The 25,301-nt window shown below is 41.1% G+C and overlaps 1 protein-coding gene across 1 annotated transcript in view; it reads left to right on the top strand.

Moving 5' to 3' along the window:
• LOC121866394 (ADAMTS-like protein 5) overlaps nucleotides 1-25,301 on the top strand; it is a 48,115-nt gene that overhangs the window by 17,046 nt on the left and 5,768 nt on the right. The window contains exons 3-5 of the mRNA XM_042366044.1: nucleotides 24,174-24,235; nucleotides 24,659-24,834; nucleotides 24,951-25,007. Coding sequence (XP_042221978.1) covers nucleotides 24,188-24,235; nucleotides 24,659-24,834; nucleotides 24,951-25,007 — 281 coding nt within the window. The 5' untranslated portion in view covers nucleotides 24,174-24,187. The remainder of the gene's footprint in view (nucleotides 1-24,173; nucleotides 24,236-24,658; nucleotides 24,835-24,950; nucleotides 25,008-25,301) is intronic.

Here is a 25,301-nt window from a genome sequence, read left to right as displayed (position 1 = left end):
AAGAGAGAAAGGGAAGGTGGGTGAGAGAGCAAGAGACGAAGAGAAAAAGGAAGACAAATAAAAATAGAAACTAGGAAAAGAAAGATAAAAAGTGAGCAAGAAAAAAGAGAGAAGAATGAAAAATGGTAAGAAAGAAAGAAAAATAAAGAAATTAACAAGAGAGAAAACGAGAATGTGAGAGATAAAGAGATAAGAGAAACGTGACCTCATATTCAACCTCTCAAAAAAATAAGATAATTATATACCTGGTAAGTTATATTACATTATATATAACTTATTATTATACAGTAGTTGCCCGGGAAGAAGCCCTATTACAACCCGGGTTATAGGAAGGCTTCAATCTCTCGAACCCTCCACTAATGATCCAATCCTTGAATCATCGAACCCCGAATCCTAAGGAAGAACTCACGAATCTTCCAAACACATGAATCATCCGAATCACGAAGTATTTAACCCCAAATCATCTAATTCCGAATCATCGAACCTCTGAACCTTCCAATTCCCGAATCATCGAACCTCTGAACCTTCCAATTCCCGAATCATCGAACCTCTGAACCTTCCAATTCCCGAATCATCGAATCCCGAATCTTAAAACCTAACGAATCCTCCAAGATCGTTAATAACAACAAAAAGCTTCACTCCACTGAACCATTGAACCTTGAGATGTCGAATGAACGAACCTCTTACATTATATATAACATCACCAACAAAAAGGCTTCACTGTATCGAAACCATATCCCCCGAACCCTTCCACTCACCGAGATTGTAATAACAGCAAAAAGCCTCGTCATTGTGTCGGACCCTCGAACGAACCCAACCTCCAACCACCCCCTCCTACCCGAACCCCCACCCCCCCACCTCCATCACCCCTCCCCGGTATTTTAATAAGGCTCCAACATTTTCCTGCGAGGTATCATCGTGTATTGTGTATATATGCGTAAGTTAAACGTTAAAGAGAACAGAGGGTGTTAGGAGGTCTCTCTCTCTCTCTCTCTCTCTCTCTCTCTCTCTCTCTCTCTCTCTCAGGAGGAGGAAAGTTTTATCGTATAAGCAGTAAGGAGACGACCATAATAATAATAATAATAATACGAAAGAAGACGAAGACGAAGAAGAAGAAGAAGAAGAAGAAGAAGAAGAAGAAGAAGTATAGCCGGTCTTGTGTCAGGGGAACACGTTAACTAGCCCAACCCGTCATTACGTTCACTGTCAGTCACCCCACGTCGCTCACAACACGGTGGGCTGTCAGCACGCGTGGGTTGTCAGTGTCAGCACGCGTGGGTTGGTAGCATGGATGAGTTGTCAGCACGAGTGGGTTGTCAGCATGGATGGTTTGTCAGCACTTGTAGGTTGTCAGCAAGAGAGGACTGTCAGCACGCGTGGGTTGTCAGCATGGGTTGGCTGTCAGCATGGGTTGGTTGTTAGCATGAGTAGAGTGTCAGCATGGGTGAGTTGTCAGCATAGGTGGGTTGTCAGCATGTAGGGTGTATATTTGCCAGCACGTATGAGTTGTCAGCACACTAAAGCTGTCAACGCCCTGCAACACTTGATCCCAATTTGCTGACACTGGTTAACCTTTTTCGGCTCGTGCCTGTCTGTATTGCTGACGTTTCCAAATATCCATTAGCTGACGGCTGACGTAAGGACCTTTCTTACCTTGTTTCTTGTTCATTTGTATTTAGGATTATTGTGTTGACGATGGTGGTGGTGTGTAGTGGGTGGTGGTGTGTAGTGGGTGGTGGTGTGTAGTGGGTGGTGGTGATGTGTAGTGGGTGGTAGTGAAGTGGTAAGGTATAGTGGTGTGTGTAGTGGGTGGTGTGAGTGGGTGTGGTGGTGGTGGTGTGTAGTGGGTGGTGGTGTGTAGTGGGTGGTGGTGTGTAGTGATGTGTAGTGGTGGTGGTGTGTAGTGGGTGGTGGTGTGTAGTGGGTAGTGGGTGGTGGTGGGTGGTAGGTGGCGGTGTGTAGTGGGTGGTGGTGTGTAGTGGGTGGTGGTGTGTAGTGGGTTGTAGGTGGTGGTGTGTGAGTGGTGGTGGTGTGTGGGTGGTGGTGTGTGGTGGGTGGTGGTGTGTGGTGGTGGTGGTGTGTAGTGGGTGGTGGTGTGTAGTGGTGGTGGTGTGTAGTGGGTGGTGGTGTGTGGTAGTAATAATGATGATGATGTTGCAGATGATAATGACTCCCAAACCAACTGCTGTCTCAATTCGACTACAACCTGACCCCCCTCCCTCTATCATTTCCACCTTCCTCCCCTCCCAACCCACTTACCCCTCCCCCACCCCTAACCCACCCAGTCAATTATCTTCAACCCCACTCCACACACCCCACCCACCACCCATCTCACGCCCCCCTTTTCCACCACAGTTCCAGGCAGGTATTAAACAAGTGTTGACTTAGTAATTAGCCAAACTATTAAGCTTGGAAGGTCGTAGAGGCTTTCGGAATACTAATCACCCTCTCCTCTCCTTTCTACCCTCCTCTCCCCACCCCTCCTCTTCTCTCTCCCTATCTCCCCTCTTCCCGACTCTTCCCCTCCCCACACACCGGGCCACCGAACATTCCACGCCGGCACAAACCGTAATTAAAATCTGGGGTGTAATTAGTAATTCCGGGTTCCTGAAACAACAGATTTGGGGGAAGTTTAAAGGCCTCGTTAATATAGTGTGAGAGGTAACCACCCACCCCCCCCCCCCTCCTCCTCTCCCCAAAGTTTGTGGTGGGGGTGGGGGGGTGGGGGGTGGGGAGGGAGATTAGGGAGAGCAGCATGGGAGGGGATGGGGGGAGGAGGGGAGAAAGATGGGGTGGATGTAAGGACCGCGTTAGTTCATTGTGTTTTGGTTGGGTGATGGTTGTAGTTTAGTTGTATTTTGACGGATGAGGAGTTATGAGCCAGCGGATGAGTGTTGGTGGTTGTGCCGAGTGAAAAATCTTAATAATAATGACAACAACAATAATAATAATACTAATTAAAGTAAAACATCAAATGGCCCACACCCCTCCCTCCTTCCTTCCCCCACTCCCTCTTCCTTCCCTCACTCACTCCTTCCTTCCCTCACTCCCTCCTTCCCTCGCTCCTTCCCTCACTCCCTCTTCCTTCCCTCCTTCCCTCCTTTCCTCCCTCCCTCTTCCCTCCACAAGATCGTACATGAAAGAACTAAATTTGTACTCCATTATAATTCCATTAGAGACACTGTATTTTGCCCTCATTGCCCTTGTAGATAATGACCCTTGCCCCCCTTACCCTCCCCCTCCCCATTGCCTCCCTTGTTCTTACTTCCCTCCCCTTCCCATTGTCCCTTAACCCTAGTCCCATTATTTATTCTACTTCCCCTCTCCCTTGCTCATTGCCCTCTAACCTTTACAACTTGCCCTACACACACACACACACACACACACACACACACACACACACACACACACACACACACACACACTCTCTCTCTCTCTCTCTCTCTCTCTCTCTCTCTCTCTCTCTCTCTCTCTCAAAAATCATGTTTGACCAAATTGTCCTCAAGGGAGCAATAACCAGGCTGGCAGGGGAGAAATATTAGCGCTGGCACGAGAAATAGCAGTGACTTGAGGGAGGGAAATAAGTGACCTATGGAAAGGGAAATAAGTGGTTTGTGGAAGGGAAATAAGTGACCTATGGGATGGGAAATAAGTGACCTATGGGATGGGAAATAAGTGACCTATGGGAAGGGAAATAAGTGACCTATAGGATGGGAAATAAGTGGCTTGTGGAAGGGAAATAAGTGACCTATGGGATGGGAAATAAGTGGCTTGTGGAAGGGAAATAAGTGGCTTGTGGAAGGGAAATAAGTGGCTTGTGGAAGGGAAATAAGTGGCTTGTGGAAGGGAAATAAGTGACCTATGGGAAGGGAAATAAGTGACCGGTGGAAGGGAAATAACGGTAACCCAGCCAGCGAACTGTTATAATGGCAGGACTGATGACGAAATACAAACAATGTCGTGACTGAATTATTGTAGTCACCGCTGAAGGTTAGGTTAGGTTAGGTTAGGTTAGGTTAGGTTAGGTTAGCTTAGGTTAGGTTAGTCTAGGTTGGGTTAATTTAAGTTAGGTTAAGTGTTATCATCGCGTTAACCGTTACCATGGCGCCAAGAGTTAAATTAGGTGAATGTTGTCATGTGGTGATCACAACCTGCCGAGTGTGACGCAGATCAACAAATTATTCCTCGAGTTATTTTGAGGAGGCACAGACAGACAGACAGACAGACAGACAGACAGACGCTACGGATCAGGACCAAAAGCTATACCATGTTATGTAGTTGTGGGCAGTGTAACAAGCACAACAACAATAACAATAATAATAATAATAATAATAATAATAATAATAATAATGACGATGAAAACTAAACAATATGAAGAAAAAACTGGTAATAACAGTAATACTACGTGTGTGTGTGTGTGTGCACGTGCGTGGGTGAGCGTATGCTTGTTTTTGTGCGTGCGGGCATGCGTGCGTGTGTGTGTGCGTGCCTGAATGCGCGTCATCAGCCGTGAGAATCAGTAATACCAGAGTGAGTGAGGGCGAGCGAGGGAAGGTTGCCAACTAGTGCTTTATTTATGGCCCCAAGATGGCACCGCCCCGGGTCTGGCAACACTGTGAGGGGGAGGAGAGAGAGAGAGAGGGGGAGAGACTATGTGAATGAGGAGAGGCTGATGAAAGAGTGTGTGTGTGTGTGTAAGATAAAGAGAGACTGCGAATGAGTAAAGGTGTTGAGAGAGAGATAGACTAGCCCAAGTTGGCGACTGACTACCCACACCTGTATACTGAAGCCCGCTCCTAATGGCGTGCCTCTAACCTAACCTGACCTGACCCGAGTTACTAGAGACACGCACGACCCTCTGAGAGGCCAACCCATTTTTATCTCCTTTGATCGATAGGTAGAAATTGAGTTAATTAAAATGGTACTATGTCACCAGGTAGATGGGGTTATATTGTTGCCAAACATTTTCTGTATAATTTACAGAGATTCTGTATATATTTTTACATGAAATATCTGTTGAATTAACAGATTGTTGGAAGTTATTGGAAGCTCCAACAACTTGTCCCTGAATACGAATTCGCAACTTTCGCCTTACAGCAGGTACCTACTTTGCTGCTAGGTGAACAGGGACCAGGGGGACTAGGAAGAGTGTCCAAACAACTTCCTCCGGCCTGGGAATCGAACCCGTGACATCTTGCTTGCGAGGCAAGAACGGTACCACTCCACCAGCGCCCCCCATGGGATGATGTGGCGCTCTTTGAAATAATGTAAACAAACACAGACACACGACGGCCGTGCAGCACAACACCCGCCAACCTCATACTCAGTAATTATATACAAAAATAACAGCATTAACAAGCAATTTTAAATGTTCTTTGCATAATGAAGTGTATATAGTATGATAAAATGTCAGTTTATATTGATAATTAAACAAATTGAAACAGTGAATGAGTGTCTGAAATATTTTACAGAACCAAAAAGTAATTCAAATTACTACGTTTTCCTGGTCGGAAATACAGAAGATACATGCAAAAAATACTGAATTTTCTAACAGTGTAGGAAGGAGGGGGAGAGGGGACGTAAGAGGAGGAGGAAGGGGAAATTTTCACGTACGATTGTTTAAGAATGAGGAGGGCGTGGTTGATGGCCAGTGTCTCCCGGTGTGTGTGTGTGATAATAATAATAATAATAATTAACGGTTTATTGAAAGAGCTTGGCAGCCAGAAGGCTGAAAATATACAGTTACATAATTGGGGAGTGGGTTACGAATTACAAATAATATGCAAATAACATAAGTGATATAAGTGTGTGTGTGTGTGTGTGTAAACTCCTCTCCCTTTCTATCTCTCTTTAAGTCTCTCTCTCTCTCTCTCTCTCTCTCTCTCGTCAAGGGATTTACGGGATTAAAACACCACCTGGGGGATTACTCGCGTTTACCACCACCAGGGATTAACTAATGACAGCTGACCTCCTAAATCCTACCATGACTGACTGACATACAGTACACACACACATGCATGCATACATACATACATACATACATACATACATACATACATACAAACACCAAGTGAGAGAGAGAGAGAGAGAGAGGAAAAGACAAAGACCAGGTGAGGAAGAGTAATCAAGGAGATGGAACAGGTGAATAAACTAGAGGTATGGAACAGGAACAAGGGAGGGGGGAGAGGGATAGCCTGAGACAGTAGAGAGAGAGAGAGAATAGAGAAGTGAAATAGATGGAAAAGGAGAAGAGGAAGAGAGATAGAAGAAATGAGACGGAGATGAAAATAAGAAACGACTGACAGATAAAACAGAGACAAAGAGAGACAGACAGAGATAAAAAAAAAATAAGAGAAAGAGGCGGAAAAGAAGAAATGAAAGGAAGAGGGTGAGATAGAAATTGAGACAGGTATTTTGACAGGTAACCCCCTCACAGCTCAGGGCTTAACAGGGGGAGAACAGATGAAGGGCAGAAGGGAGAGATACACTGGTTGATGAAGACGGGGCGACGGATAGAGAGATGAAAGAGGAAGAAGAGAAGGAGATTAAATACGTTATGCAGTGTGTGTGTGAGAGAGAGAGAGAGAGGTGAAATGGCTGAGAAACAAACACACACACACACACACACACACACACACACACGCACACACACACACACACAGACAGACAGACAGGCAAAAAATAATGCGTGCTGGTCTAGAGTCCTTGGCCATAGTAAACGCAACTAACACAGAAAATGAACGCCATATATCACAACACGTTCTCAAACTGGCTGTGAAAACGTCCCTATCTATATTACGATAAAACCCAGCGTTGATTATTCTCCCCTACCCCCCAGTTTCTCCCCCAGCGTTGATTATTCTCCCCACCCCAGTTTCTCCCCCAGCGTTGATTATTCCCCTACCACCCAGTTTCTTCCTCATGATTATTCTCCCCCTTAGTTTTCCCCAGCGTTATTCTCCCTACCACCCCAGTTTCTCCCCAGCGTTGATTATTCTCCCCTACCACCCAGTTCTCCCCCAGCGTTGATTATTCTCCCCTACCACCCCAGTTTCTCCCCCAGGGTTCAATATTTTTTCAATTTATTTCTTCAGAGTCATTTAATATATTTTTGCTTTGTATCTTGGCGTTGGATACCTTCTCTGGACAACAGCAATAGTGAAATACCTTTAATGCCGTGGCTGAGTGGATACAAGACTCGCCTCCTATCCTAAGCGGTCCCTGGTTCGATCCCCGCCGGCAGCTAGGGTGACTTGCTGTGAGTGGGAACCGAACTTTAACTGCTGGGAGAAACAAGTTTAATTTGGTATTGTTACTGAAATTAAATTATTATTATTGTTGTTGTTACTTTTATTATTATTATTATTATTATTATTATTATTATTATTTGAGTTCACTATTTTGTTATTCATTAATATATTTATTGTTTATGAAAATTTTACAGAGCACACACACACGGTGAACATCTTTCAAATGTAATTAAATACACCCAGAAAATAATAACTAAATCGATATATATTAAAATCCCTGTTATATAATAGTTTATCCTGTGTGTCAAAATACAGTGATAATAACTTTAGAATATATTATTTATTACTTAAAAATATAAGCCTCAAAGTTGTGTGGTTTAAGATGAAAATTTTTAAAAAGTGTTCTCCCCCGTGGCGACGAGAAGCAGTTATTTTTTTCTGTCAAAAGTTTATATCTTTTTAGAATAAACTTTACTCCCCAAGTCTCGCCCTGATCATGAGAAAACATTTTTACCCCTCTCATTTTTTTCTCCTCTTGGTACAAAAATAAAAATAGTCAGTGGATTATAGCAGAAAAAATTAACTTTAAGCCGTAACGTTAAAAAAAATTGGCACCAAAACTTACTTTTACCGTAACATCTTTCGAAATAAAAACATACCCTTTCCTTTACATAATTTCGAAGTTCGTTATATAATTCTTCTCTACGCCATAAAATAAATTACGAATACATACAAAAAAATTAATGTTAAAGAATAATTATACAAAAAAAATGGAAAAAATATTGTTTGGTGATAATTTTAGGCAATACATCTTGTAAAAGTGTCGTTGATTATGAGTGAGGTTTAGTAGATAGTGTCAGTCGCGGGTGAGCGGTGGTGGCGGGAGGGCAGAGACGGAGAGATTAAAAGATTAACATATTGGTTTATGTAAGAAAGAAGCAGAGACCTTATTGAGAGGGGGGACAAGGTGGAAGACGTATTAAAGAAGGGAATAGAAGCAGGAGAAGATAAAAGAGAGAAAATGATACAGGAATCAGAGCGAAAATGACGGAAAGAATGAATAGTTATAAATAAGACATACGAAGATAATTAATAGTAATAATAGATAATAATAATAATAATAATAATAATAATAATAGATAATAATGAAATAATAATAACAGAAAAAGAAATGAATGGAGAAAACAAGCGAAAAAAATATACCCCATCGTGAGATCGTAAAACGCACTTGTCGCGGCACAAAATATAAACATCCAACCCCCGAGCAGCGACAAAAACAAGTTAAGTCAGGGCGCGCATCTGCCGTTTACGAGAGGTTAGGACCCGCCATGAGCCAGATGCTGCCGGATAAACACTTAATGAGACTTATATGGGCTGACGGCACCAAGATACGACGTCGAGACCTCCAGATGAAGCAGAGAAATGGAGGTAAAAGTGTAATAAAAGAGGAGGAAGTGAGGGAGAGAGAGAGAGGGCAGGTAGGTATAAAGAGCGAGGTGGGTGAGGGTTGTAGTGGGATCCAACACCGCTTACTGTGGGATCAACACTCTCCTGGCTAGACCGAAGGCGACTGGATCCTCTCCACCTGTTGTATACTGATCCGCGACTCTTTTTCCTAGCGCTTACAGACGATAAAACATTAATTCAATTATAAATACTCTTGCTATAGGATCTTATGAGTGTAGTTATAGTCAGTAGCGTGCCTCCTGTCGCCAGATATGACACGTTAACGCCTCTCTGACTGTCATTTATCTGAGTTAGTTGCCAGTTTCTTGTTATTTTGTTTGTGTGGTTATTACCTGTTTGCCACTATAACAATTACCAACATTAACCACTACTACCAACATCACCACTATCACCATCACTACTACTACCAACAATACCACTACTACTAGCAACGAGCAACTTTACCACTGTCACAACCACCACTACTACCACCACCTCTACCACTACCACCACCACCACCAGGAGAAAGAGAGAAAGAGAGAGAGAAGGGGAAGGAAGTGAAATACAGAGAGAGAGAGAGAGAGAGAGAGAGAGAGAGAGAGAGAGAGGGGGAAGAAAAAGATAAAGAGAGAAAGAGAGAGAGACCCACCACACTTTTCCTAGATTTAGTACCGACAGCTATCGATATTCACCGACAGATCATCCAATACGTACTGATGGCCCCCGGACAGCCCCGAAGTAATACCGACAGTCAACGAAACCACAAACAATCACAAACAGACTCCCCTAGACAGATCCCGACAGAACGCTCGACAAAAACCCGACAGATCCTCGACTAGACCTGACAGAACAAACAGAACCCCGACAGACCCCATCAACCCCCCTCTGACGAACCCAACCCAAAATCCCCGACAGACACCCCGACCCGACGGAGTGTGTAAGAGACGTGTTCTAAGTTAAAATGACAGCTGCCCATACAGTATATAACCCTCACTTAAAACATCTACCCTCTAGCCTTGGAAACCCCGACAGGCGAAAATCGTAAATATAAATGTTTTCTCGTATCTGGTGATGTGAGATATGTACCTTAGACTTTAATCTATCAAATACACAGACGGTCCGATTCTCAAAGGTTCGTTAAGGCTCGGATTTAATTGGTTCACTTAGGCTACGACACAAAGATGAATTCTCAAAGGAACGTACTTGTTATATATTCTAATTGACCACACACACACACACACACATGAATACAATGAACACACATACATGACACACATACACATGAACACGCACACATGAACACACACACACACACACACACACACACATGAATACATACATGAACACGCACATACATGAACACGCACATACATGAACACACACACACACACACACACACGATAGAAGAAGATCAGAGAGAGGATGAGAGAGGTAAGGAGGGAGATAAAGATTAAGGAGGAGGGAGAGAGGGAGGGGGGAGAGGAAGAGGATCGCAGGGCACCTCTTGACCTGATAATAACTCACAGGAATTACATAATTGCCGACAATTACATAATTACTAGCATTCAGGGGACTGCCAATGATGGTCTGGGGGTGGAGGGGTGAAGCTGTGATGGTGGTGGGGGTGGATGGTGGGGGGTGGGTAGTGGGTAGTGGGGGCGTGGGTCAGTCCGCTAATTCACCGTAACATTACGATGATGACCGCAGCACCGTAACAACCCTTCCCTGTGTAGGTGTGTCTGACGTCTCTCTCTCTCTCTCTCTCTCTCGGGTAAGTGTAACGTGTGTGTATAATTATAGGTTGAGACAGGTAGACAGACAGGTAATGACAGACAAACAGATAGATAGACAGAGAGACAGATTGTAAAGCCGAGCCACGGGAAGAGAGAAAAACCTAGACATATTTTTTTTTACAGATACAAATCCACGAAACTTAACAAAAAACAAAAGCACATCAAAACATCACATCAAGGGATTCAACAACCTGTATAACTCCATGAAGCATTGCAAAAAAAGACAAAGGAATAACGCTAGATGCAATTTATGGATTTAGCGACCGTATAAGTTCATAAAGCATAAAGAAAAAACAAAAACACATCATTACATACGAACAAAGGGATTCAGCGACCCTACAGGGGAGTTCAAATCTTCATATAAATTGTCGAAACCTTTTATAAGGGTGAGAGGGAATCAACAACACACGATTCTATACAAATTTATACAGAAAGAGAATTCCCAATAAAAGTTCACGAAAAAATAGAAAAACAAAAACGTATCGGTACACATGAGACAAAAAGAGGAAAAAAGTCATAATTGTAGATGATGCTGGTAGAGCGCCGGGCCACTCAGGAGCCACACGCACACACACACACACACACACACACACACACACACACACACACACACTGCAACATTTCCGCATTCTTTTTTTTCGGCATTCATGGTAAAATTGCCTTGTTGCAAGTGTGTATTTGCAACTAAAATGCTTATCGTTTTCCATGATTTCAGGCTAGTTTTAATTACCGGACAATGTTCAATATAATAATACCAGTACTTTCTTTTAACGTCCGCCATGACACTGTGGGGACTCAAATGACTCTGAAACACCTCCCTAGTTGTGTTTCATTAAAAAAAAAACAATATATATTAAAAAATAATATAAATATAAGTGGTAATTTTATGTTTACAACTCAGTTAATAAACCAATCAAATGTCCCATCATCATGTCTGAGGGTTGGCGACCATAGCCTTCCACTGGTAATATTTCCAGGGCTGTCTTTTACCCAACTCGACTAGAATTTGTCTTTCTCAGTAGACCACAGCTTTTAATTCATTCATTCATCCCAGATACTCTCTCCCTTCCCCTGGCCCTCCTACCCCTGCCCTCCCCTGGCCCTCCTACCCCCTCCCTGCTCCTCCCCTGGCCCTCCCTACCCCTGGCCCTCCCTACCCCTGGCCCTCCCTACCTCCCCTCCTACCCCTGCCTCCCCTGGCCTCCCTACCCCTGCCCTCCCCTGGCCCTCCTACCCCTGCCCTCCCCTGGCCCTCCGTATAGCATTACTGGCTGGGGACGCTAATAGCAATATAGTGCAAATTATGGCTATACACGGGTATTGTAGCTGCGACTATATACATAATGCACACATAATATACACATAGTTATATAAATTATCAATATAACCAATATAAACAATATATCGTATATACATTATCGGTTAGCGCCACAACGATCCAATATGTTCGTAAATTCGCCCTTCCTCCCCCCTTACACACACACACACACACACACACACACATTTCCCCCGAGATGTAAAAAAATGTAAATACCTCGTAAAACGTTGTAAATAGCCAGCAAAAATTAGATAGTTTGTAAAAAAAAATTAATACCTTAAAAAAAACATCGTACATAGTCGGCAAAAATAACTAGCCTGTAAAAAAAAATATCTTGTCATAACATTGTAAATGACCTGTTAAAAAAAAATTAATATCATGTAAATAAAGTGCCCGCACATTACTTGTTCGTAGTTCGTAAATTAAGTGTACGTAAATAGACTGTAAATGAAGTGTTTGTATATCTAATTATCGCTTACATAACACCACACGTCAACACCTCGGGGCCTGAGTGTGTGTACCACGCCTCTGATACAGGTATACAGTACAGCAGCTTAGGTGACGTGTCTTTGTAAACAAACTCTGTAATGAGTACTAACAAAGAGGTACATTATTACACAGAGCTTCACGATCACCTGAAGATTAATCACCCTAACGCTAACCTAACCAAACACAACCTAACTTAACCAAACACAACCTAACATAACCAAACACAACCTAACGTAACCAAACATAACCTAACCTAACCAAACACAACCTAACCTAACCAAACACAACCTAACCTAACCAAACACAACCTAACTTAACCAAACACAACCTAACGTAACCAAACACAACCTAACCTAACCAAACACAACCTAACTCTAACATAACCAAACACAACCTAACGAAAACCTAACCTAAAACACAACCTAACCGTAACCAAACACAACCTAGCGTAACCAAACACAACCTAGCGTAACCAAACACAACCTAACATAACCAAACACAACCTTAACCAAACACAACCTAACTAACCAAACACAACCTACCTAACCAGACCAAACTTTACCTGAACCTTGTCTAATCTAAACAAACTGAATCTAATCTAACCTACCTCATCCTAACCTAACATGACCTAATCTAACCTACCTCATCCTAACCTAACATGACCTAATCTAACCTACCTCATCCTAACCTAACATGACCTAATCTAACCTACCTCATCCTAACCTAACATGACCTAATCTAACCTACCTCATCCTAACCTAACATGACCTAATCTAACCTACCTCATCCTAACCTAACATGACCTAATCTAACCTACCTTATCCTAATCTAACCTGAACAAACACAACCTGACCTAACCAAACCTAACCTACAGTACATCCCCAGGTAGCGTTAGGGCGGTTAATCTTCAGGTGAAATAAGTTGAGAAAGAACAGCAAGACTAACGTTCAGACGGTCTTATTTTTAATTATCTCCCTCATTATTTGTTCGCTGCTTAAAAAAATAAATACCAGAATTTCCACTAAGAAGGGATTGAGAGCAACTTGTTTTGTTTTATTCGTGGCGTAATTGGCTAATCAGTCGATGTTGGGTGTGGGATTAACGTGAAAATTACTTCCTCTCTAATGGAGTTTATTTGACGACATGGTCTCATTATAAGACTCAGTGAAGCTATCAATGATCAAATTATAAGTTCAGCTAGCCTTGAAAATAAAAACCAAAGAGCATCGGTACATAATATTAAAGGTTTACCGGTCCTATAAAAGGTGTGATCAAATTATAAGTTCAGCGAACAAGAAAAAACAAAAAAGCATCGGTACATAATATTACAAAATTTAGTGACTTTTAATGATCCTATTAATTACTTGTTCACGTAACGTAAAAACAAAACAGTATCGGGTTTCATCATATTGCTTTGGTTATCATTAGGCTGCAGGGACACAACACAAGCCCATAGTATTAAAAAAAATTATTTCCCTTCCACCCACTCATAACCCGGGCCGTCGAGGGTAGGGTTGGTAAGCCTGTCTGTTCCCCACTGGTGCATTATGGTTCGTCCTACTCGTATGGTTGGTATGACGGAGGTACAGTACATTTGTTTACTAACACTGGCGCCAACACGTGAGTCTGGTAGAGACAAAACAGCTAAAAGGTTTAATAAATGAACTTAACGCCTCTGGTGAAAAATTTGGTGATCATGTTCTACAGTGGCCTTCGGGCGCTGTCCATTTAAAGAATCTTAGCCCAGAAACTCGCCAACTTTTGTTCTGACGAAAACTCACTTATAAGACAGGTAAAGAGATGAATTAGTAAAAGCGATAGTCAAGTGAGATGTCCTCAGCAGGTGAACGCAGGGCCGGATTCAGGAGTGGGCAAAGTGGGCAGCTGCCCAGGGGCCTCCACAATCTGGGGGCCTCCACATATTACAATATTTTATTTATTTGTTTATTCATTTGGATTATTTTTATTTTCATTCTTTAAAATTCATGTTTATCTATTCCATCATGTAAAACTTGTTCAGCAAGAAGCGTGATAGAAATTAGGCTAGCTACTTGGACAGAACCATTATTTGAGTAGAGGTTTATCTGATTAATAATACAAAGAATCATCTCTCTGTAATAACTCATAATATATTATTTTCTGTGAAGTCTCTTGAAAATTTTTGACATGTGCGGTAGTAGCTATAACAGGGCTGGTCGACTTGAAACCACATGAATGACTCCAGTCATGTCTCACTTTTGTGTGTGTGTGTGTGTGTGTTGGGAATTTGTACACTATCAATAAATATACAGTTAATTAAAAATTTCTCAATGTTCTAATTTCCTCAATATAACTGCATATGGCTTCAAAATTCTCAAAAGAAGTGTTCAAATTTCAAAAATTTCCGGGGGGCTTACAGCACCCCCCGGAACTCCCAGATGTTTAGGCTCGCTTCACTCGCCGCCCCACCCTCTTGGGTAGTTATAATGAGGGGGGCCTCCACAAAGAGGCTGCCCATGGGCCTCCACAGGTCTAAGGGCCAATTGCAAGAACAGTCGTTGGGTGTACGACGCCATTTACGATGACCTTCTTGCCCTGGTCTTTTTTCAGCAATATCGCCTTTAACACATGGAATTCTGCACTTTTCGAAGCTTTGGTGGAGTCTCGAAACAAGTTTCCTGGTGGGAATTATTAGCTAGTACTGTACTCAAAATATCGAAACTTCGAGATCTCTCCAGAGCTTCAAAAGGGTGGTATAACTGAGACAAGATCAGGGAAAGAAGGTCATCGTAAATGGCGTCGTACACCCAACGACTGTTCTTGCAATTGGCCCTAAATCCGGCACTGGGTGAACGGGCAGCCTTGGGTGGTGGACACGGCAGACGTCTCTTTAAAACTTCATAATACTGACAATAAAAATCGAATATTAAAAAAAAAAGTTTTTAAAGTTACTAATGTTTTTTTCTTTGGCCTTAAACTGTATTATCCAATAAGATAAAACAAAAATACGGTCGAGTTGACGAAGAGGAGCTACTTGCCACCCCTTCAAATTCCAATATTATTAGTTGGCTTCCCCGCCGCACCTCCCCGCCGTGCGCTAATAAAACAAAAAAGCATCAAAAGATTCAATGACCATAAGTAATTCAATTAACATGGGAGGAAAAAAGCATCGATATATAAATTTGAATTATTCTGTAACCCTAGTGGAGATAAAATATAAAATTCCCGTAACCTAAATAATGAAACAAAAGAACATCGATGCATATTATTAAAAGATTGTGACTATATACTATAAGTGTTCCAATTAATATTACGTTCACATAAAAAAAACACATAGACAATAATACATTCAAACATCACAAATAAAAAAAAAACCGCGGCACAACATCAAACGATTTAATAACTACTGTATAAGGAATAAAATTAAAATTAAACTTTCCATGATGCAAGAACAAAAGAGCATCGGTACATACATAATACCATTTACTGACCAAACATAAAAAAAAAAAACATCGAAGCATATCAGTAGAGTAATCAATGACCCTCACAGGAATTAAACGTACAAGTACAAACAAGTTCACGAAATTAAAATAAAAAAAAACGGACAACCAGACTTATCAGAGGAGGGGTTGGCGACCTTTCACAGGATCCGATCCAATTAGTTTGGCCAAAACTCGCAAAAGGAGTTGTGTAAGTATTTTATAGAGAGTTGAGACGACTTCTTGATCCCCAGAGGTGGGTCAGGGTGGGTTAAGGTGGGTCAGGGTGTGTCAGGTTGGGTTAGGATGGGTCAGGGTTGATCAGGGTGGGTTAGGATGGATCAGGGTGGGTTACGGTGGGTTAAGGTGGGTCACGGTGGGTTACGGTGGGTCAGGGCGGGTTAGGGTGGGTCAGGGTAGGTCTGGGTGGGTCAGGGTGATTCAGGGTGGGTTAGGATGGGTAAGGAAAAATTACGATGGGTCAAAGTGGGATAGATCAGGGTGGGTCAAGGTGGGTCAGGTTGAGCCAAGGTGAGTTAGGATAGGCACAGAGTAGGTCAAGGTGGGTCTCCTGCCCTCTGCTAACCCCCCCTGTCCTGACCTCACCTGACCTCTCACATGCTACAAAAAAATGATAAAGAACACAAGTAAAATAAATCGGAAAAAAGACAAATATTTAAAAGGCACTAAATAAAAACAGAGGAAAGGAAGATAAAATAAAATTCAAATATTCAACAGTGAAAATAATTCTGTCAACTTTTTTCCTAACATTAAAAAACCCAAGAAAAAAAAACTTACGATCATAATAAACTTTTAAGATTTTTTCTGTAATAAAGAACAAAAAAAATTAATTCCATCGTCAAAATAAACATTATTAATATTATTATTATTATTATTTTTTTTTTTGGGGGGAATACCGACTAGCTAAATAAACTCTCAAAACTTTTATTACCGAGAAAGAAAGAGAAAAGGGAAGAGCAAAAATAAAAAGTTCAAATAATTATCGATCGTCAAGCTAAATGGTGTTGTTCCTTCTTGTCTCTCCTCTAACTATGTAGGTTTTGAGGTTTTCAGTAAAGTTCCCTCCTTCCTTCTTTCCCTCACTACTGCCTTCTCTCTCCTTCCCTTCCTCTTTCTTCCCCTTTACTTCCTTTCTGTCGACGCAACCTTCTCTCCATCTTTCCCCCCGTCCCTTTCTCCTCTCACTCACCCTCTCTCCCTCTTTCTTTCCCTCCCTTCCTACTCCCTCTTTCTTTCTTTCCCTTCCCCCCTTCCCTCTCCCTCCATTCCATCACCAGTTAGGAGGGCAAAATTAACATAGGAACCCCCGAGAAGCCATCATTGTGTCGTAGCTTAAATGAACCAGTTAAATACGTTCTTACATCACCAAAGTTACGAGGGAAAAAAAATTACCTTACGCTCTTTTAAGCATACAGAATTAGCCTTACGAGAGGAGTCAACGCACAATATATCCGCCATGTTGGAATAAAGTGTTTTAATGTGCCTCCTCTGTTTAGTTTTGTGTATTTATCGATTTATTTCACCTTTCCTTTATTCTATTCACTTTATTTTCACTGTTTACTTATTATATTTCATTATCATTACGTATTTTTCCTACTTATTACTTATTTACTTAAAACTTATTTTACTGTTCTCATAATAATAATAATAATAATAATAATAATAATAATGTATAAAACCACCCTGTATACACTGGTAACCTTTTTTGGACAAACCCTGTGTATAATTTTCTTTTTGGACGACCCTGTATAACTTTCTTTTTGGACGACCCTGTATATAACTTTCTTTTTGGACGACCCTGTATATAACTTTCTTTTTGGACGACCCTGTATATAACTTTCTTTTTGGACGACCCTGTATAACTTTCTTTTTGGACGACCCTGTATATAACTTTCTTTTTGGACGACCCTGTATATAACTTTCTTTTTGGACGACCCTGTACTGTATATATATAAAACTTTTACTTTTATTCTGGATGACCCTGTATTAAGACCAGGATCAAGTGACGTCTAACAATAGCGTGCGTCTCTCACCTACGCAGTATAAGTCCTGGCCTCAGCGTTTAGTATTGTCAGCGTCAAACAATAGCCTCTCATTTTAGTTTAGTTCATCGCCGAGGATAATGATCAGCGCAGTATAAGTCCTGGCCTCAGCGTTTAGTATTGTCAGCGTCAAACAATAGCCTCTCATTTTAGTTTAGTTCATCGCCGAGGATAATGATCAGCGTGAGTGGGAGAAGGAGGGAGAGAAGGAGGGAGAGAAAAGTCGGGGGGAGAGGGGAGGGAGGGAGAGAAGGGAGGGTGTTTTGGCTGATTAAGGTAGGAGTGGTGGAGGGATGGAGGGAGAGGGATGTGAGGGAGAGGGAGTGGTTGGTAGTGAGGAGGAGAAGATGGAGGAGGAAGGAAAAGGAGGTTTTATGAGTTTCAAGGGTGTTTTGTTAAGAGGAGGAAGGTAAACAGTAGGTGTGTTTGAAAGATTATTTTTTGTTCTCCTCCACCACCGCCACTCACTCCCTCCACCCACCGCCACTACCCTCCACCACCCTATCTCCCACCACCACTACCCCTCCACCACCACTACCCCTCCACCACCACTCACCCCCTCCACCACCACTACCCTCCACCACTACTACCCTCCACCACCACTACCCCTCCACCACTACTGCTACCCTCCACCACTACTACCCCTCCACCACCACTCACCCTCCACCACCACTCCCCATCCACCACCACTACCCTCCACCACCACTACACCCTCCACCACCACACCTCCACCACCACCTCCTCCACCACCACTACTACTCCCTCTACTCCTCCACTCACCACTACCCTCCACCCACCACTTCCCCTCCATCACCACTTCCCCTCCATACCACTACCCCACCACCACTTCCCCTTCACTGCCACTACCTCTCCACCACGTGATAGAGGACATAAGGAGGGCAGATTAAAGGTGATGGAAGCTATAATGACCTCAGATTACCCCCTACTGTTTTGTCTCTCCCCCTCGCCCTGATGTCATACCGTGACGTCATTGACTGACGTTATCCCGTGACGCAATCGAGGGGCGTTATTGTGTGACGTCACCGCCTCCCTCACACCACGGTATTATGAGCGTGAATGACATCATAGCGTGGGGGTGAGCGGTCATGCATTAGTGTAATTACCATGATATTGAAACACACACACCCACACACACACACACACACATATATATATATATATATATATATATATATATATATATATATATATATATATATATATATGCAAGTAAATCACTGTAGTGTGATCTAGGTATATGCTGATAACCACAAGGAAGAAGAAAACACAGAAGTTCAAGCGCTGTGTAATCACATCTTCAGGGTGTTTTCTTCTTTCCTTTGCATATATATATATATATATATATATATATATATATATATATATATATATATATATATATATATATATATATATATATATATATATATATATATATATATATATATATATTTATATATATATTTCATGTAAATCCACAATGAAAACGTGGATAAGATAAATCTTGATAAGGTACTCCGTTGTTTCCATTTTCCCGTGTGATTTTATCAAGATATATATATATATATATATATATATATATATATATATATATATATATATATATATTGTATCTATGAACCTACAGAAGCCGTAATATCGTAGTAGCTATTTAAATAAAACTTAAAACTAAAATGACAGCCTGGTGAAAACACACTCCGTTAAGTAAACTCTCTCCATAAAAGTCAACCGTAATTGGCCAGTATTTTGCCGCGTACGCTGCATGAAATGAGATCAATTAAAAGAAAAAAAATGACTACTTGGGAATAAAACTGCGGTGATTGAGGCAGTTACCCCTCCCCGTTTTCTCTGATGATCTATTAGACTAAAGTACGGAAGTTCACCCTGGGGTAGCGAGTTGTGGCAGTGTTATCTGTTTAGATAGATGGATAGACTTAAAACACATACACCAAAATGTTTAACAGAGAAACCTTAGTTAAATACATACGTCTGGCACTGCCGAAGCCTTACACGAACATCTCATACCGTAAAAGTAATATTTGCTTCTTCCTCGTGTACTGTAACGCCTATCTGTCTGTTCCGAAAGTCTGTCTGCTTTGGCGTTTACCTGTCCTCTCTGGAGCGCCAAAACAGTAAAACCAGACAACGCAGAATAACTAACTAGACAACATATTTCACTCGCTCTCTGACTATTTACAATTTATTGTTGTCATACATTAAAACTTTTACAATGCTCCTCTATTTTATTATTGCAACGCTCTTCCTGCCCCCTTCCCCAACCCCGCCCCCTCTCTGACCCTCTTCGTTAACTAACCCCCTTCCTTTCCCTTCCCCCAAAACCCATCCCTTTAACCCAAACCGTCCCATTCCCCACACCCCTTGCTATCCCTTCCCACACCCACTTCCCTTCCCTTTCCCCCCTGGCATGTGTGGGGGAGGGGGACTGGTACCTATTAGGATTTGGGTCTGTTACCACACTAGTAACCATTAAGACTGGGACCTATAAGCCCTAGGAACCATTTGCACAGTGGGAGAGAAGTGGGGGTGTGGAGGGAGGGGAAGGGGGCAAAGCTTTCTGGCACAGTTTAATGGTGACGGATTCAGACATTACACAGACGACACATTCACACCTACTTGGCCGCCAGTTGAGTACACTTACCCTCACACAGGTTAAGATGGCCTCTTTCGTTATATATATATATATATATATATATATATATATATATATATATATATATATATATATATATATATATATATATATATATATATATATATATATATATATATATATATATATATATATATATATATAGATATAGATAAAGAAGATTCGTACGTTCGCCGTTTTCCTTAACCTAAAGCAAAAAAAAAAAGTTGCATATAGTTTCGATAAAATCTTGGCGCATTTTCGAGATTATTCTGAATCGGCCGAAAAATTTTATACGGTTCCGGGATCCAGCAAGGAAAGGCATCCCCCCCCCCATCCCTCATCCTTTCCCTCACTAATCGATCCGAACGACCCTCAAGGAGATTCAAGTCACAGTGAGGAGAATCGGACACGTGAGGGTTTATATTCTTGTCTGGGAGTGAGATGCCAAGTACTATAAAACGGGGCTCCTACATGCAAATGACGTTTATTTCAAATGACTTTTTATTCATTCTTACGTTTAATGTCGACCAACTCTTACCAACAACTGTGAAACAACTTTAAAGGCTCTTTCACGTGCATCAATTCAAAACTTTCCGGGTGCATTCGATCTCGTTCGTAACCAAAACATCAATTAAACTTGCCTTCTTCAGACTGGCGACGCGGCGGGTGAGTTGCCAAGTACCATATAACGGGGCTCGACCACCCTGCATTATCCCTACACACGGAGCATCACACCTTGACGTCAATTTCATAATTACTGGAATACCTTTGCCCCTGTAACACTCTCAAAACCACACACTTATTTTTTTTTTTAGATAACAGTTGAACATTAGTGAGTGTTGCTGTACGCTGAGGTATAATGATAAGAATAATTGGGGGAGAAAAGCACAGGGCGTTAATGTACTGCAGTTGCTAATAATAGTGACGGGATGACCTTGACGGTGCTGCGGGTCTACTGGCCGACCTTCCTTGTTTATTGTGTACACTAGCCAAGTACACTGTGCCCACGTACACTATGACATGTATACATTATCCACGTACAGTCGGGGTCAAAAGTCTTGAACACTTGACCTGAAGATCTTAGGTATTAAGGAGAGTTTTATCCCATTTTGTGGTTCAGTCATAATATGTGATGACAAGTAGTGTTATTAGTATATCTCAATCATATATGTATAACTCAGAAGTAGATGCCAGATATTGCTAAATATTCAAGACTTTTGACCCCGACTGTACATTGTGTCCCCATGTGCATTACCCACATACATTGTGCCCACGTACACTATGTCATGTACATTACCCACGTACACTATGCCATGTAAATTACCCACGTACACTATTCCATGTACATTACCCACGTACACTATGTCCACATACTGTACACTACCCACGTATATTATGCTCACGTAGACTATGCCATGTACAGTACACTACCCACGGTCCCATGCCCACTACCCATATCTTAACTATCTCGCTCCATCAACAGCAGTCTCTCTCAGTACCTCCACCCTGACGGAGGCCCAGTGTAGCCACAGAGAAGTATCCGGTAGCAGTTAACTTCCCCTACACACCGTAACTCCTGCATTGGCGCTTTTTTTTTTTACTTTAAATTCATGGAAGATTTTTATATTCTAATTAAAACGATTCAGGTGTCGAAAACCATTGATCATTTGTCTTTTAATTTCAGAAATGTGATTCGAAGTAATTTGAATATTTTTTTCTCTAATTACGGTGTGAAAGTAAATCAAAGTAATATCCATTCAACATGATTGAATACTTTAACGTGACTGTTCGCCTGATATATTACCCCATAGCTTATTTTACCTGACGTGTTAAAAAACCTAACACTAATTGGAGGTTAGGTTAGGTTTGCAGTAGTGTTAGGTTTAATTAGTGTTACGTTTTGTTATGTTAGGGTAAGGTTGGTAGGTTAGTGTTAGGTTTGGTTAGCGTTGGTATTAGCTTTAATTGGTGTTAGGTTAGGTTAGTTTATCACTAGTGTTAGGTTTAATTACTGTTAGGTAAGTCAGTTAGGTTAGGTTAATCTTCAGGTGATCTCCAACATTTTCTTTATTCGCGTCACTCAGTTCTTCTACCTGCATTTTCTGACCATCTAACCGAGAACAATTTCCTACCGACACCCCATTGGCCCACTCACACCACCACAAGCTCCTCAATCACTCGTCACAAACACTGGTAGCTGTTGGCCACTATTAAACACATTATCTTCCCTTCAATAATCCAACAGAACGTAAAAAACATATAAAAATGAAAAATTACACACTAATATTTGTCCCATTTTACCATTAAAAAGTCCCAGCTATTTAATTATCAAGAAATAATAAGGGTTCAGTTAATGTCCCCGGGAGTCATTTAAACGAAACACTAATTATAAAAGAGTCAACAGTAGTCGACTTGAGTTGCATATTAGAAATTATATATTTTTTTTACTTACTGTACTGGTTCGGTGAAGTAAGCTGATCATTCCTCCACGGTGTCATTTAATGCGATGAAAGACACGCAAGATAATTATTACACAGCTTCGAGAATATCACTAACATTACTAAATAGATTTTCTTCACATATTCTGCCAATGATTACAAGTGACGGCAACACTTAACGTTATAATGTATCACTGTCCTGCATTAATGACCTCAGTAAATAACACTTTACACTATCATCTCACTTATTTATCCAATTATACTGTTCTTTGTCATTTAAATAATAATTGTTTGCAGTATTACGTCAGATCGAGATAAAAGTTACGTGTTGTGAGTCAATTTAAGCGGCCACAATCGTCTCCTTATGACACCAAATACCAAATACATTTAAAAAATAAGTAATTGTTTTAATTGTTCCTTTATGGGGTTGTGCAGTGTATGAAGTAATCCGTAACGCTGAATAATAATTAATATATTGTAATGTTAAGTAGCAACCAAGAAAATAAACACTGGACGTAAAACAAATATATCTTTTGAAAGACTAAAAGTATAAGCTGATGATATGAACTGGTTCCCGCTGTTAAATAATCAACAGGTATAGATACCAAATGACGGGTTTATTGTTAAACTAAGCGTCTTTAGGCTGTAATAAACGTGAAAATGGTCCTAAGAATATAATACACATTATATTTTCTCCACCAAGAAAATTTTAATTTCGTGAATTATTTATGTAGAGCGCAACTTGCTGCCACGCATTAGTCTCGCTGCCTCACGTACAACCAATTTATTATTCAGTTCCATGTATAAAAATTTTTCACACGAGCTTAGTATTAAAAGCATTGAAATATACCTAAAATTTTATAAAGGAACGTATAATTGTAAGTTTATTTCATATTTATTAATGGAAATGAATATACTGTACGCCGTAAAGGTTTTTCCCGCGTCTCCCCAGTAATGAGACGTCACCACCCCATTGTGTGTATCTGTGCCGTTTAAAATATGGTGTTCGGAGGAGTATATTTATAAGTTATTTATAAAAAAAATATATGTAAGGTATATAACTATTAATTATAACAAACATAAAGATAAAGGAGAAATACAACCATTCTAGTCACTACCTGGTGCATGTTTTTTTAAAGAGTTACTGATATTTAAAAATTAAACTTTTTTTATTTATTTATTTTTAACTGAAACCTATATTTACGGGAATATACGGATCATAAGGTGTAATAAACTTAATCACTAACTCAGTTTTGTGTTTACAGTGAGGGGGAGGAGGATGGGAGACTGTTGCCAGATGGGCGTGGCCACCCTACTGACCTGTCTGGTAAGACCTGTTCCAGCTAACACTCTTCTCTGTGCTGGCAACACTTTGTTTACCTCACTACGGTGATAAACAGTTGACTTGCTCACTCCTCACTTTCCTCTAATCCATCTCTCTGTAATACAATTAAAATTAATTACTCAAGTATCATTAAGTGTTTATTTAATTAGGATATTCTCATACTGGTTATGTACGTACGAGTATTCAGTGTAATTAACTTTTTTCTTCATGATTTTTTTTTCTGGTTATAAGCTAAAATTAAATTTGACTCTCTCTCTCTCTCTCTCTCTCTCTCTCTCTCTCTCTCTCTCTCTCTCTCGTTAAAGTATTCATGAATATTTTATTACAAGCGACACATTTTCATTCTATTAGACACTGACATAAAAAACATGTCTCAACACATTCTCTCTTGGTGTTCCGTGATAGGTTCTCCAGGCAACAGTGGGCGTGGCCCAGCAGGGTCCCCAGTCCTACTATTGGTCAAGAAATCGGGGTGACTCCTCCCACTTCTCCCAGCGCTCCTCGCACATTGGTCCGCTACCGCATGTGAATGACGTCATGACGGAGTGGTCACGCTGGAGCCCCTGGGACCGTTGTTCGAGGTCAGTTAAGGTCACAGCCCCATGCAGGGAAAAAATGAATCTTGTATGACCTGTTGTATGACGTATAACCTGTATGAAGTATGACCTGTGTGTACTGTAGTTCTCTCCATCTACAGGTCATGTGGTGGCGGCGTCAGGTCCAGGAGCCGAACCTGTGTCACTAGGTTCCCCAGGTATGACCCGAATTATATTATAAATGGACCTGAATTATCATATAGGACCTGAAGAGTCATTAACGGACCTGAATTATGACACAGGAGCCGAATCATAATAAATTAACCTAATAAATGGACTAATGGGTCGCTGGTTAGATTACGGGGCAACCTAACCTAACCTAACCAAACCTAACCTAACCTAACCTAACCAAACCTAACCAAACCTAACCTAACCAAACCTAACCAAACCAAACCTAACCAAACCAAACCTAACCTAACCTAACCTAACCTAACCAAATAACTAACACCCCT

This window comes from Homarus americanus, unplaced genomic scaffold (genome assembly GCF_018991925.1).
Source record: "Homarus americanus isolate GMGI-L3 unplaced genomic scaffold, GMGI_Hamer_2.0 scaffold16430, whole genome shotgun sequence".
Lineage (NCBI taxonomy): Eukaryota > Metazoa > Arthropoda > Malacostraca > Decapoda > Nephropidae > Homarus > Homarus americanus.
This window is presented reverse-complemented; position numbering and strand designations above follow the sequence as displayed.